Here is a 15003-nt window from a genome sequence, read left to right as displayed (position 1 = left end):
TGGTTTTTATCCCATCCTCGCCCCTATCGTTTTCTTCAACAAATACAAGCGCTCTTTCTTTGATACAAACCATGCAATCCATAGAAGAAAAAAAAAGTCGAAAATGAGCTTAATAATTTCAGAATAAAATTAGGATGGGATATTGGAAATTATAAAAAGGGTAGTATTATCTTAATGACATTTAAGTAAATTATGCATTTAGGTTATTTTGTACGGCATTAGTAGCCAATCGAGTAGTTGGGACTTAGGGTCTGTTCTACTAAAGTGAACTGAGCTGAAATGATTTGAATTATTTATTAGAGAACGAAATTAGAAACTGAAATTAAATTGAAGAGAACAGGTCCTTTCCTGAAAAAAAAAAAAATAAATAAAAAATAAAAAAATCTAGTAGGGAAAGACCGAAAGATGGCAGTAATCTAATCTCAAAGTTATTTCTAATTTCTCAAGTTACTCAAATCATCAAATGGTAGTTTCCAGTGCCAGAGCTTTCTTTTTCAGGTAAGTTGAAAAATCACTGTATTTGATTTATATTCTCCACCTCTTTTATACTGTACTGTATTGATTAAATTAACGATATTAACGGTTTAATGGTAATTTTTCAGTAAAAAGCTTCCATTTTGCTGGCCCAAAAACCCCAATTCATGGTTTGTTCTGTCTCTTATTTTGTAGAATTCCTCGACCTTCGCAATTTAAAAATCCGTATTCGTTTCTTTCTATACCTCAGCGATTACAGGTATATTTGCTTTATTTTATCATTATATTGATTGATTGATTTTTTTATTTTTTGGTTGATCATTTCTGTGATTTAATGAAGAAATAATTATTTTTACATTTTAGGGGTTGTGGTTGAATTTGATACCTGTTTATAGAATTGTGTTGTTTGTGTTGCTTTTTTTTTTTTTTTTTTTGATAAATGGGTTTTGTTCCCCTCCTTGGGAAATAATAGTTAATGTGGAGTTTGAGGAAAGCACCTTGTGTTGTGCAGTCACTTAGTGTAGTTTCATCGAATTACGGCGTGTTCTTGTTGAGTTTGAGGGCTTATTTTGTAGCGTACTTTTGCCATAATCTTCTTATAGCGCGTTACTTGTTGTTACATGGGTGTCTATCCTACAACAGGTGTAATTTTACACTCTTTCGCATTTGCCTCCCAATGTGATTAGCTCATGAGTACACGGGGAAGGGAATTTGAAAGGGTGTAAAAGTGTAAAACTATAACTTGGTGTAGGATGAAAATTGTAGTTGTTACATGGGTGATAGTTGTGATGACGGAATGGGTTTTCCAACTCAAAAGTAATAAATCACAAGAAAAAAGATCTATTGATTTACTTGGTCTATGATATAAACTTAAGGTAGTACCTTGTCAATACTCAATAGTGTTTTAGTAAGATTAGTATGTTATGATTGCATATTGTGAGGATTTCTGCTATATAATAATAGGTATAATCCATGGTGGATCTTTGTTGATCATTCACTGAACGAAATGCACTCAATCCATGGAGCATTGGGTTTGCTTGGCCTAGTTCATAGAGCCAAGTGTGTATTTTCGATGGCTACTGAGTATTGCATTTGTCATTTATCTATTGCTTCAGTATTTGCTTGTTTATTATCTAGAACTCTTCTTATTTTTGTTGACTTAACTTTTATTGTTTTCAGGGATACCATTGTTATCATGGCTTAAGCAATTTCAGCAAAGAAAGTGCGTCAAAGGGAATTCATCATTTCAAGGGTTGGAACAATAAGATGAAAGCAGTATATCCTGTTTGGAGGCCGATCAGTACTCAATCTACTTCGAATGATGGTAGGTTTTCCACTTCTCCAGCATCAGATATATTCTTGAGATCTTTCTCTATTTGATAAATGCTTGTATATTTGTAGTTGGTTTCTAGTTTATCATGATTTCTTTTTTCAGATTCAAAATCGTAATTAGCCATGGCTTGATGGCCATTAAGGCCCATAATTCCAGCCTTGTAAGGACTTAGCTTTCTAAATTTCAACTTTTAGCCCTGCTTGGTCCTCTCATAGTTTTTTTCTTGTAAAGTCAGCACCCCTCCATTAGTTTTTGACGATTGTTAGCAAGATCTGGAGCACATAAGTACATCAGTATAGTTATTCCAAATCTTAGGATAATTAAGTAAACTATAGGTGATCCATTGTGGGCTGTGGCTCTTCTGGATATGCCCAGTTTGAATGTTATTTTTATTTTCCATTTCTTAACTTATAAAGCGCTGTGTGTGAGAGACAACAGAGATGTAGTTTGTTTGGAATTTGGGTAACTAAATATCAACCTCAGCAGTATGCTATACTTTCCCATACTAGGACTTTACAGCTAGAGTACAATAAGGTTGTTTATTGGTGTCTTCCTTTAAACAAAAACCTTTTTCCTCCATATTCTAAGAATTAGTGACTTTGGATTGTCTGATTAAAGACCTTTATTTTGGCTTCCTTACCATTTAAGACCTACCTAAGCTGCCATACATACATTACGGAATTTACATCTTGCAGATTCTAGCTTTGATTTTCTAAGTTCTGTTATCAAATTATAAGCTGCATGATGCGCTAGCAGTTGTTGATACAATAGATTGAATGATAATAATTTGCTTCACTGTGATTTCACTTGAGAGGAATAAGAGACAACTAATTGTAATTCAAACTTCAACTTTTTAAGGCTATTGTGAAATATAATAGGACAAAAATACCAGAAGCAGCAACAATAATATAGTATTTGTCTTGCTGTTAGTCGGAAGATCTATAGATATGTTCTTTGCCTTAATCCTATCAAGCTGAATCTACTAGAGGTGTAAAGATGAATACTCTAAGAAGTCTTATAGCTTTTGTAACAAACAAAGATATTCACAAACTTTCAGACTGCTCATTGGATAATATCATGACCAAGCCTGAAAATATTGCCAACATTGAACAAAATGAACATGAGAAGTGTGCTGTATCTGTAGGGGTAGCAGCAGATGATTCAACAGTCTCTTCATCTCTGCAAGCTAATAACGAGGTTGGTGTAGCTGAAGGTGTCCAGGCTAGCCATGGTACAGTCATGCAGAATATCTTTGAAGTCACTGATGCAGAAAAAGTATCAACTGTAAGCAAGGAAAAAATTGCTGTTTCTGTTGAGGTATGATTTATGCTTCTGTGCTACATTGGGAAGTTTCATTGGACCTATTCTCGGGGGATGGGCCTCTGTGCATAGATACACAAACAATGATTCCATGATGGCATACTGCTGAAACTGAAAGCAATCTTGTGAGGCCATGCTTAGTAATGGCCACATTTTCATCTGACCTAGCTAAGAGATCCTCTGTTTTAGCTTTCTCGGACATTGCCATGTATTCTTTGTTAATTTTTTTGGTAATGTCTGGGAGGTTGTGCTCTGCACGAAATGTGTTTCTAGCTGGCTGCAAATGTTCTTATTTATTTATTTTAATTTGTTTGTGTATGGATTGCTAATAAAAACGATTATATGTCTATTATAATGCTACATAAGATGTTTATAATTGTTGCGTCCTTATCTAAGAGCTAGCTAAAAAAGTCTAAGTTCTGGAAAATTGCTAAATACTCTTGGCTAATTTTCTGGGTATGGCTGAGAGGTTGCAGAATTTTTAGCACGCTGTATATGTTCTTTTTTAATTTTATGATCTGCAGAATATAAGTGGTACTGACTATATCTAATACAGTACAATATTACGACATAAGCTGTTTTTTAAAACTTCACGCCTCTAGTGAAAGGTTGACGTTTCTCTGTCTCTTTTTGCAGTGAGTAGCTTTTTATTTTACTCCGTATTTTATATTTTTCTTCGCAAAAACTGCAAAATTGATTAACCCTTTTCATGTCAAATAGGTATAAAGCTTTTTTTGGATTGCTATTACTTTATATGAGTAAGCGTTAATACTTAAAATAATCTATTTTCTTTTTTACTGGAAATTCTGGACTACTGATCCAGCTACTTATTATTGTACATTGTTTTTGAAAGAATTGATTATTTTTCGCTTTCTACTTCAAGACTGGTTCTTGAGATTGTAGGAAGCAGACCTGTCCAATCTATAATACATCTGGCTCTAGAGTTCTAAATTGTGGATAATTGTGAAAAAGAGGGCATGAAATATACCAAAGGTTGATTTTTTTCCCAGATCTTTTGTCTGGTGGTGCATATAAGGTATTGAGAAAAGTAACATGTTGAAGTTTGCTTATGTGAGACTGTATGATTTAAAGACAGACTTGCTCTTCCTTAATTATGTACTTGGATTTTTGCTGCATTCTGTCTTGATTCTTGATAAATTGTCTTACCTTGTTACAGGTAGGTGCTTCTGTCATGCGTTTCATCGGATATAAAGAGTAATGACATTATCAGCTTATTTCATTGCTGTTTTATAGGAGTTTATTAAGTGAACCCTGGGAAGCTACAAACTAGATGCTCTATCCACTCTTTTCTTATTTTGCCTCCTTTTTGGATTCACATTGCAGTAAATCTTTGCGGGAAAGCATTGAGAAGGAAATGGGGGTCAAGTTAATATTTCCATCATCAAAAGAGGAGGATTCTATTGGTACATTTCTCGCTCATTGTTTATTTCCATTGCATACTGCCTGATACTTCTTACTTATTCTTCGTCGTTTTCATATTTGAGGAATCCTGGCTAAATCTTCTTGCCTCGTTTTATCAATGGCTAAGGCTGCTTACTTTGGAAACATATATTGAAGTTAAGATTGATAATTTTTCCCTTTAGAAAATTCTTAACTTTCAGTTGCCTCTTTATCCTGTACCTTCATGGTGGAATGTTTACATTCTGGTGATTTTTGTAGCTAATTGATTGAGCTACCTTGTTCTTGATAATTTGCTTTAAATTTAAATTATTGTTATAAGGTTTATAATTGTATTGAATACAGCCTCCCTACAGCTTTACACTGGTTCAGTATAAGGTTGCATACTTTGACCTCACACCTCCCTATTGACCCTATACCTTGCCCTTAGTATAAGTCATACAACTATACAAGGTAGTTGCTGTATTGCCTGTATTTAAAATTTTAGAATCTAGTTAAGCTGTTTCAATGTGAAATGATATTGTTTAGTAATGGATAATTCTTCTCTCATCCCCCCTTTATAAGTTTATATGATGCCATTGCCAATTTTCATAATGTAATAGTTTGGTAATGGATGATTCTTCTGTCAATGATTGACAATTATCATAGTGAGGGACCCCTGCCATTTAAGAATGGCATTATTATCAATCGAAAGAATGATTTTCCTGTATATGTCACTATGCTTTTTCACGAGTCAATAGTTTAGTCGTGTTGGCATTGATTACGCAGAATATTAGTGAATATTTAGGACAGTTGAAAGTGCTTCCTGAGTATTAATTAGCTCAATGGCCTCAATCATTTTGGTGAACAGTAACCATATTTTTATGCACCGAGCCTTGGTCTTGTTGAAAAGGTGAGACTCTTAGGAAGACCTGGAAGAGTGTACCATCATTCTAATGCCATCTAAAAATTAGAGTATGCGCATAGGATATTCATAAGTACTGGGGAATTTGACGATAGAAGAAAGCTACTGCAGCACTTCTAAACCTATCAGATTCAATCACTTCGAAAGCAAGCTGCTTTCATCATCAACACGGTTACATATGCAAAATTTAAGTTCGCGCAGCAATCTTGTTGAATCAGTTATGCTATTAAGGATTTTGACCTGATGTTCAAACTAAACTGCTCCATGTGGAGCTGAATTTATTAATTATAATTCATCAATTCTAACAGCTTCATACTTTCTTGAAACTGCTGATAAGTTCTCAAATATTGAACAATCTGAAATTAGGCAAAAATTACTCAGATTCTCACTGGCTCTTATACGGAAGAACTCTTTTACGGAAGCAACTGATTCATCATTTTCATTTTATCTCTGCCAAGATGGCAAGTCAGCACTTAAGCATTCAAACTCATAGTTGACACCTCTTTAGATTAATAGTAATTCTTGGAGTTTTAGATTTTTGCTAAATGTGCCCTTGCTTTTCATTACATTTTCTTCAGCCTACCGTGAATCTGGATCAATTCTGAATAAGGACTCAATTACGTGAAAAATGGAGTATTGTTTTTTCCTTTTGTCCTTTTTCCTTTGTGTTTTTATTTTTTATTTTTAATGAAAGAGAAATAGTGTATTGTTAAAGCATTTCCAGGCTTCTGGCATTTTACATCTTCTCTTATAAAAATACCTCTTCTATTCTTCCTGGAAAGCATGCTTAGTTACCAAAGCTTCCTTTTAAAGCATGCTTACTTACCATAGCTTCCTTTTATTTTATTTTCCTTTTTTATGAGCTGACAATGACTCTTGTTTCAGTAATTGAAGGTGATTCCATGGATGCAATTACCAAAGCTTCAGAAAAAATCCAGGCTATAATTGACAAGGTTGGTTGATCATCATCAAATGTTCTGTCTAGAAATTGCATTTTTTTTGGTTGCAAGGAAATAGCTAATTTGCAGCAATGAGAAATACGTCTTTGCTGATCATTTGCAGAAATATTGTTGGCTTGTTGCTAGATTTTACTTTCTTGATATCTAGAGCAAGACAACTAATATGATCCCTTCACCCTCCAATCATTTCTAGGCTTCTAGCTTAGCTGATGGTATGTACTGTGTCAGAAAGTCAATAAAAATATCCTGGGGAAATTCTCGCACAAGTTCATATTAACTTTTTCAATTGGTTCAAGGAAATGTTTGCTATGTCTAGTACATATTCTTGTGCGTTGTGTTTCAGTTCGTATGTCTGCAAGCCAAATGTGGCTAAATTTTAGTGTTATGATAGTGATCATCAAAGTTGCAATAATGAAACATTAAAGTTTTATGTGTATGTTTGCAGTTAAGAAAAGATAGACTTTGTATTTTATTTTACTGTATTGCATTTTAATTCTATTATTTATTTATTTATTTATTTGAAAAAGAACCTTTACCATCTATGTACGTCAATTTTGGATAGACAAGAGTGGTGGTATTATGACTACTATAATTCTCTTTGATTCACTGAGGCTTTAAACATCTGTTTCTCTTTCTAGGTTACTTTTCCTGTGATTTGTCTCCAGTCTTTACAATATAGATAGATTTACCATTTTTAAATAATTTCAAATGCTCTTGATCATGTTTTGTAACAGATGCTTCCCTCCATCTTTTGCGTTATCGTTTTGGTGCTAGGCATATTTAATGTTGAATGCATCTTCACTATTGTTTGAATTAAGTACATTAACTTACTGTTAAGTTGCATGGAATTTTTCCTCAAAGTTGCATGGAATTTACTCCACAGTTCTAATTTACTAGGATGGATTCTAAATTCTAATAGTACAAGTCCATCAAATGCTTCTGTTCTTCAACTTGTGATTTTTAAAATGCTCAATATAGTTAATAGGAACTTGACAACTACTGTGGCCTGTGGGGGAATCATAAAAGAGTTTGACTAGTTTTTATGAGGATGGAGGGAGTACATTTTAAAATACCAATGGTGCTCTTTTGCTGTGTACTTATTCTGGAAGAATCATCTCCACCTATGTTTTTATTGACGAATGAAATCAGATGCAACCAATTTTGTTAAAAAAGGGTTGTACAAGCAACGTGGATAAGCTGTCTTATAAACCAGTAAAAGTAAATTACAGATAATCCCAGTTTCATTGAATCTTCCCTAGCAAGTACCCTTGAGATCAGGTGCAACCTATTATTCTCTTGTATGCCTGCACTCCCTGCAGCAGCATCTAATTCTTGAGCATTGTTTGTGTTTGCTAATCAATTTATTTGTCCAGTCTCATGCAGTGGTTCATGTGAATATTGGAAGCATTTTCCACCTATAATCAAGCTGTTTCCTGCTTATGGAATAATTCTTAACAGGCTTTGATAATTTGATTTTACTCCCTCTGTCTTTCTAAGGATTCCACCTTGCCATTTCTTACTGTTATACTGTGCTTGACAAAATCTATGATATCTAAAGGAAAGCCCAACATGACTGCTATGAGCTCCAATTGGCTGTTAAAAATTCTGTTTACTTGTTCCTTTTGATACTTGTCTTCTTTTCCTGCTCAATCAGATTTCTCAAAGATTACATTTACATTGTGAACATGGAAGTTGTATCATTTGTTTTTTTTGTTTTTTTTCCCCTTTTGTTTCTGGATGACAGGCTGTTAATTCTTCAGCTTTGACCTTCTCTCACTTGATCTCGCTTCCATTAGCCATACACAATGAACTGGTTGATAAACTCAACAGATTTCAGTCCACTGTACTGGCATATAGTGATTCTAAAGATGCAGATGGGACTATGGATGTTGATTCAAGTGATGAGGCTTCTGAAGATGAAGAAAAAAGTGTAAAACCTGTGAACACAGATGTTGCTGCCAATCTTAAAGTTGACGACACACATAATGTTAAAAGGGATACAAAGGACATACCTCTTGTAAGCTATGCACCTAAAACATCTGGTACAAGATTCTTCTCTACCTCCTCTGTTGCATCCTGTTGCTTTTCCTGTATAAATTCTGTTGTAGGCAATCTTGAAACCGCATCTAAAATTGTCTCTCTCACCACACCCCACAATATGTACTGAGCCTTCTCATGGAAAGAATCTGTTCATTATTCTAGCCGTCTTTATTACTCTTCAAGGAGACAAAGGCCCTATGGAAGATCAATGCAACCATATAAACATGTAGTTTCAAATTTGTTGATCAAGAGGCAATACCTCACTATTCCTCACCCAAAAAAACACTTACTACTATTTCACTGTTGGATGTTAATGGAATAAAAAAAAAAAAAAATTGGCCAATCATAGTATTTGCATTTTCTTATTTATTGTTGTGTGTTGAATTAAGATATTGGAAATAGTCTATCTGTTCTCTTAGAGATAGGGTTACATACGTTAGAATTCCTACCCTGCCAAGGATGGTAACCTGTTTAGAGAACAATTGGGATAATTTTGATGGTGAAAAACTTATCTATTGATGACTTGACGCAATAGACATGCATCAACTTATACCAAGTTATCTCTTGTATTTGATTTCTCTATTTCTTTTCCTTGGCAGGATTGGGGATTGATAAATCTATATTTATCAAACCAAAAAGATTTCACTTAACTGTAGTAATGCTGAAGTTATGGAATAAGGGACGTGTCAATGCAGCTAAAGAGGTTTTGCAGGTATATCTGTTAACTTATTGTAATTGCTTTCTTGTAAACTGTCTTCTGTAACACAATGTTTTGTGATTTTATCCAGAGCATCTCCTCTGAACTAATTGAGGTTTTGGACAATCGACCTTTATTTATTAGACTTAAAGGGCTGGTAAGACTCATTCTGACTAGCTATGTAGCTTTGGATCTGATGAATTTGGTATTATGTTATGAATCTAAACTAGGCTGCACTAGCTATTGGCCTTGAAAGAGAAAGACTTACTCTATCTGATGATGCTTTCTTCACTCAAGGCTCATTAGTGATTGGTTTTCTCTTTGCTTGTCTTTCCTTTACAGTAGTTTACTATGTTTATTTTAGCTGTTTTACCATTTAAGAAACCCTTATTTGATTCCAGGATTGCTTGAGAGGATCTCGAACCAAAGCTCAAGTTCTTTATGCTCCCGTTGAAGAAATTGGTAATGAGGGGCGACTTCATCGTGCCTGTCGTATCCATTTACTACTTGGTTTCTTTTTCTCTTTAAAAACAATATTTATATATGATAATAATATTGATGTCTCCACATAGTAATTTCTTATTTCTCTCAAGTAAAGATTTATACTTCGATATATATGATAATAGTGTTGATGTCTCCACATATTAACTTTTTATTTATCCCTGAAAACACTATAGTATTTCCTCAGCTATTATAGAACTCATCATTGATGCCTATGTCAAAGCTGGACTAGTACTTGAGAAAGATGCTAAGCAAAAGTTAAAGGTATATTATCTGATGCTCTGGTTTTCTGCTTGATTTCTGTTTATAACCTGCTTTTGACATCAATAATCCAGTGCTCTTTACAATCCAATTTTCTTGTGTGGTTTTGGAAAACTATTATGTGACCATCTTTCAAACTGCAACCAAAAGTAGAATGCTAAGGCATCTCAAATGGAACTTATTGATCACTGGAGGAGCATGAGAAAAAAAAAAAAAAAAAAAAAAAAAAAAAAAAAAAAAAAAACACACACACACACACACACACACACACACAATTGAAATGAAAGAGGGCTTTTAAGTTTGATGATTACTTTGTGACTTTTGTCTTTGTGCTTAATTCTTAATTATATAGCCAGACATTCAGATGTTCTATCTTTTGTAAGCTTTCTCTCCTGCTATATATCACCGGAAAAAGACTGATATTGACAGTTGAATATTAAAATTAAAACAACCTGAAAGTATTTTTGAGCTGTGTCAATATCAATATTTCTTTCATCATTTTATAAACACCAAGAATAGTCTTTAATGCCATCCGATGGTGTCACTTTTGATTTAGCCTTCCATCTTTGTAACATATATGAGGATTAAGGAGCATGGCGGGAATTTTCGTTTCTTGCATCTCTATTGACTGCATGTCTGCATGTACACCATGTTTGCCTCAGTTTGGTTTATCTGTAGTATGAGTGCTTTGTAGTGTTTGTCTGTCAATGTAATTGGGATGTCTAATTGCATCTACTTGCTTCAGAATCTGTTTGTTACATGTCCATATATGAAATTGGTGATTGAAACGGATTTTAAGTGTTGGCAGTGGTCTGGTCTGGCAGTCTCCATTCTATGTTTCTTCCCTCCATTGGTTCATTTAAAGCTGATAGTAGTATCATTGCTCCCTTAAACTGCAGCTGCATGCTACTGTGATGAATACAACACAAAGGAAAGGAGTAAACAGGAGGAAACATAGAAGAGGGAAAGACACTTTTGATGCCACACCCATTTTCGAGCAATTTGGGTCTGAAGCATGGGGTGATTATCTCATCCGTGAAGCTCATCTTTCACAAAGATTTTTGTATGATGATAATGGTTACTACCACTGCTGCGCTTCCATACCCTTTCCTGAGATTGCTGAAGTTCCTGCTACCAGTGCCACTCCGGCTGAGTCTGTAGAAGAGTCCATAGGCGAGAGCGTGTAATCTTCTTGTATGGAGTACTATACCCTTGTTTTTCTGTTAGTTCCAGTTTGTACTGATAGCCTTTCGCATGCCTAGAGGACAAGGAACAACCAATGTCAATTTTCGAGCTCAATGTTTGACAATGCATGGTTTTCATTGTTTTATTAATTTTTTTTATAGAATAGTTTTTAGTGATATAAGAAATTAAAAATAAAGTTTGTTTGTAGAGTGCTTCTTAAAAAACAGAAAAAAGAAAAAAGAAAAAAAAAATTTGTTTGTAGGGTTGGTTGGCAAATGACTTGGCCTTATATGAAGCCTTTTAGTCAAATTTTGGCTGGCTTTTAGTTTGGTACTCCGTAATGTTGTTTTAATGATTTAAAGAATTTGGTCGGCAAAAACTTTGGAGCAGATTTCTAGCTTTCTGCTGTTAACTGAAAAAAAAAAAAAAAAAAAAAAAAAAAAAGGAAAATACAGTATAATTTTTTGCCACAGAAATAAAATCTGGTCTTCTTTTACATTATTTTATTTTATTTTTGACACACTCGTCATTATTTCATCAAAAAAAAAAAAATTGCACTAAACCATTGCTAAAACACACTATTACAATTTACTTGTATCAAACTTTTACACCAATACAATCTAGCAAAGCTTGGTCTAGTGATAATTGATAAGATTTGCATTTATTGGATGGGGATTCCTTTACCCTTTCGCTCCCCAATCTCAAAGGACTTAGCCTGCAAACTTGAGTCTGGTGGACTTGTGAAATGTTCTTATCAAATAGCGTCCTCCTTCCAAAAAAAAAAAAAAAAAAAAAAAAAAAAACCATCCAACTTTTCGTATAATAAAAGGAAGACTTATTATCATTGATTTTTTTTTTTTTTTTTTTTTTGGGTTGGGGGGTGGGGGGAGGGGAAGAGGGTAACATAATTCGAAATTTTAGTTCAATCAAGTCTAACCGATGTAAAATGAGTCGGGTTCAATCAAATCTAATTGAGTTTGGATTAGTTCAAGTTTAGGTCATGACACTTCATGTGTCCATGTAAGTTGAATAATACTGAATCAAGTCATTTTCAATTTAGATCGAATCTAATCAGAACTGGTTAGTTTCAAATACCCTTATTTATGTTTGTGTTCTTAAAATTTGTACTAGTATTCTACTCTCATTGTTGTTTTAATTATTCTCCCTAACAAGACTACAAGAGTAACAACCTCAAATAGGATGATAATTTGATGGCGGACGAAATAGCATATAGCATATTCATTATTCAATGTCCTACCTAACATTTTAAACTTTTCATACTTCGTATGTTATAGAATTGTACACTAGATCATATAACATCAAACGCATCAATTTAATTAGCATATTTTAATATAAACGAAACTCTACTTAGCTAAAAAGGGTAAAAACTTGCTTGTTTGACATTGTACTAGTACAGCTCTACCACAACGTACATCTCCAAAATAAAACAAAAATTACATATTTTATTTTATGGAGGATAAGTTTGATATTAATTAAAATTAGATGCTGATAAGTTGGTGCTAATAAATTAAGTTATCTTTAACGAATTTGTTTATTTAAACTAATTACACAATTAAACTAATGACATAACAAGTCTACCATCACTTGATCCCAGAAGACAACTACTGTACAATTGTCCCCACCTTTTATGGAAAGAACATGCATTTATGTTTAATAATTAGCAATTCAATCTAATCCAAAACATAATCAAACGAACAATCCTAGAGCTACTATTAATCGTCACATGTTCATCCCACAGTAGTTCTTGTATCAGACGGTCTAATTCAATTTTATGTTAAATGGATTAATTTGACATGGCTTTTTTCAACTTTTAATTTTTTGGTTTTAATATAACTAATTGACACTTTGATGGTGTAACGATCAGATGTCTTTTTTAAGAATTACATGTACACACATCATTCTATTTTCTTAAATAATTTAAGTATCATATAAATGTGACTAAATTTTGGGTGAGGCCGGGCCTTAACACAATATCTTGTGTCCAAACCCATAAAAAGTAACAGAATTGTCGGGCCAAACGGGTTTTTCGGGCTGGGTTCGGGCTTTTTAGCTAAAAATGTGTTTTTAAGCTTGTCCAAACCCGCCCTATTTTCAGGTCAGATCGAAACGGGTTAATAGACCGGGCCAATATTGATCACCTCTAGTATCATATGTTATTGTTTGTCACATTAGATGGGTAGTTCGCCAATGGATACAATAAGCATATTCCTAATCAAAAATTCAAAACATCCATCTTATAACTCTGAATGATTACAACACCAAACAAACAAATGAAAGTGGACCTACCAAAAAAAAGGAGGTCATCGAGATTCCACACTCATCTAGCTAATCCCCTACCTTACACCCCCCACGTTATCATTGTCTAATTAATTAAACCTTAACAACAATAATAATCCCAATTACATACATAATTAATTTTAATGGTGGCTTATTTGTAGCCTCCAAATCAATAACATCCACATATAAATTTCCCTTAATTTGAAGGGTGTAGACAATATAGTATCCTCATCAACTTTATGTTTATGATTATGGACGGTGCATTATGTGGCCTTAAATGGGTTACCATAACATCATGCGCTCCATATTTATGACTTTACTATAATGTCTTTCACACAAAATTAAAAAGGGATAGATCATGTAGGGCACCCCCACAATCTTAATTTGCCTTCGTAGCGATTTCACCTAATTACGTTTTTTAAGTCATGAGTTTAATCCTGTCAACTACGGTATTTGGACGTGTAACCCTACTTAATCCTACTTCTTATTCTCAATAACTTAACCTGTATGAATAGATTGACTTGTGAGAGATTCCGATTCAGTAGAGGCTGTCATAACGACCCAAAAAAAATCTACTCTTACCACTTAGGGTCACTGTATGTCTGGATGTTCCTGAGAGAACGGTTTGTCACATGCTAGAAAAAAAATCATTCATGAGATATAAGATGAATAAGATAAGCTACTTCGAGACATTTCCTCCACTAAAGCAATTGGGTGAGAGGTTGGAATTGCCAGGGAAAAGTTGTGATTGGTTGTTTCAAACAAGATGTTGTGTATCTTTGATTCAAATATTCTTGATCTTTAGTCTTTATCTATACACCGCATATATACATATACACGACCATATATTTATGGCTTATTTACATTAAATGGATTCATATTTGCATGGACCATACATGTGATGTGAGAGTCATACTCATACAAACCATATACGGGTTACCTATCCATCTATATGGGGTGGGGTGGCGGATTCAGAAAAATATATATTGACGGCATATTACAAATGAAAAGTTTTGTTAAGGAAAATTTGGAAATATTTGATAATCACTAGGGGGAAAATGACCCCATTCTATGCTAGATCCATGCATCATGTGATTATGAAAAATGGTTGCTACTATTTACCAAAGTTTGCTGGATCAGTTATCGTTTTTACATTGAATTTGAATTAATAATAGAGTTCAAACGTTAGCTAAAGAAGGCCATTTTACAATAATATATACGAAACCCTTTAATTAGAAGTTTATCTCTTGCATTATGAAATGTAGCAAAGATAATCATAAAGTACTAAAAAGTAATCAAAAGTTGTCATCATCATATGCAATAATTTGGTGTATTTTGCAATATAATTTTGTCTTGTTTATCCAATTAAAAAATGCTTGCTACTACACATTACTATCAATAAATTTCTTTTATTTGTTTCACAATGTTCTTCCCACTTTTTGTAAATCTATATATCAATTAATACGGAGTATAAATTAAATAAAGTAATATACTGTGAAAAGGTCATTATAGAACAAAAGGTATATCCGTATATGTGATCATCATAGTAATAATGTCAAGTGTATAACAAGTTAATTTACATACAATTATCTTATGCACATCTAAATAAATT

General features: G+C 33.6%; 1 protein-coding gene across 1 annotated transcript; it reads left to right on the top strand.

Moving 5' to 3' along the window:
• Positions 1-421: 421 nt before the first annotated feature.
• On the top strand, positions 422-11230 carry LOC145587956 (uncharacterized). Its single transcript, XM_081644603.1, has 13 exons — positions 422-498; positions 670-733; positions 1654-1798; positions 2952-3124; positions 4305-4342; positions 4472-4551; positions 6336-6403; positions 8154-8451; positions 9049-9161; positions 9238-9303; positions 9548-9638; positions 9844-9911; positions 10808-11230. The coding sequence occupies exons 1-13, from the start codon at positions 464-466 to the stop codon at positions 11093-11095; spliced, it is 1527 nt and encodes a 508-aa protein (XP_081500729.1). The 5' UTR covers positions 422-463; the 3' UTR covers positions 11096-11230.
• The last annotated feature ends 3773 nt before the right edge of the window (positions 11231-15003 follow it).

Source organism: Chenopodium album, chromosome 17, assembly GCF_948465745.1.
Source record: "Chenopodium album chromosome 17, dcCheAlbu1.1, whole genome shotgun sequence".
Lineage (NCBI taxonomy): Eukaryota > Viridiplantae > Streptophyta > Magnoliopsida > Caryophyllales > Amaranthaceae > Chenopodium > Chenopodium album.
The sequence above is the reverse complement of the archived record's forward strand: the minus strand, read 5'-3'. Positions and strand labels throughout refer to the sequence as shown.

Coding starts and splice junctions, on each gene's coding strand:
- LOC145587956 (XM_081644603.1), top strand. CDS start 464: ATGGTAGTTTCCAGTGCCAGAGCTTTCTTTTTCAG. Junction 4,343..4,471: donor CGTTTCATCGGATATAAAGA/GTAATGACATTA, acceptor TTCACATTGCAG/TAAATCTTTGCGGGAAAGCA. Junction 9,304..9,547: donor TTATTAGACTTAAAGGGCTG/GTAAGACTCATT, acceptor ATTTGATTCCAG/GATTGCTTGAGAGGATCTCG.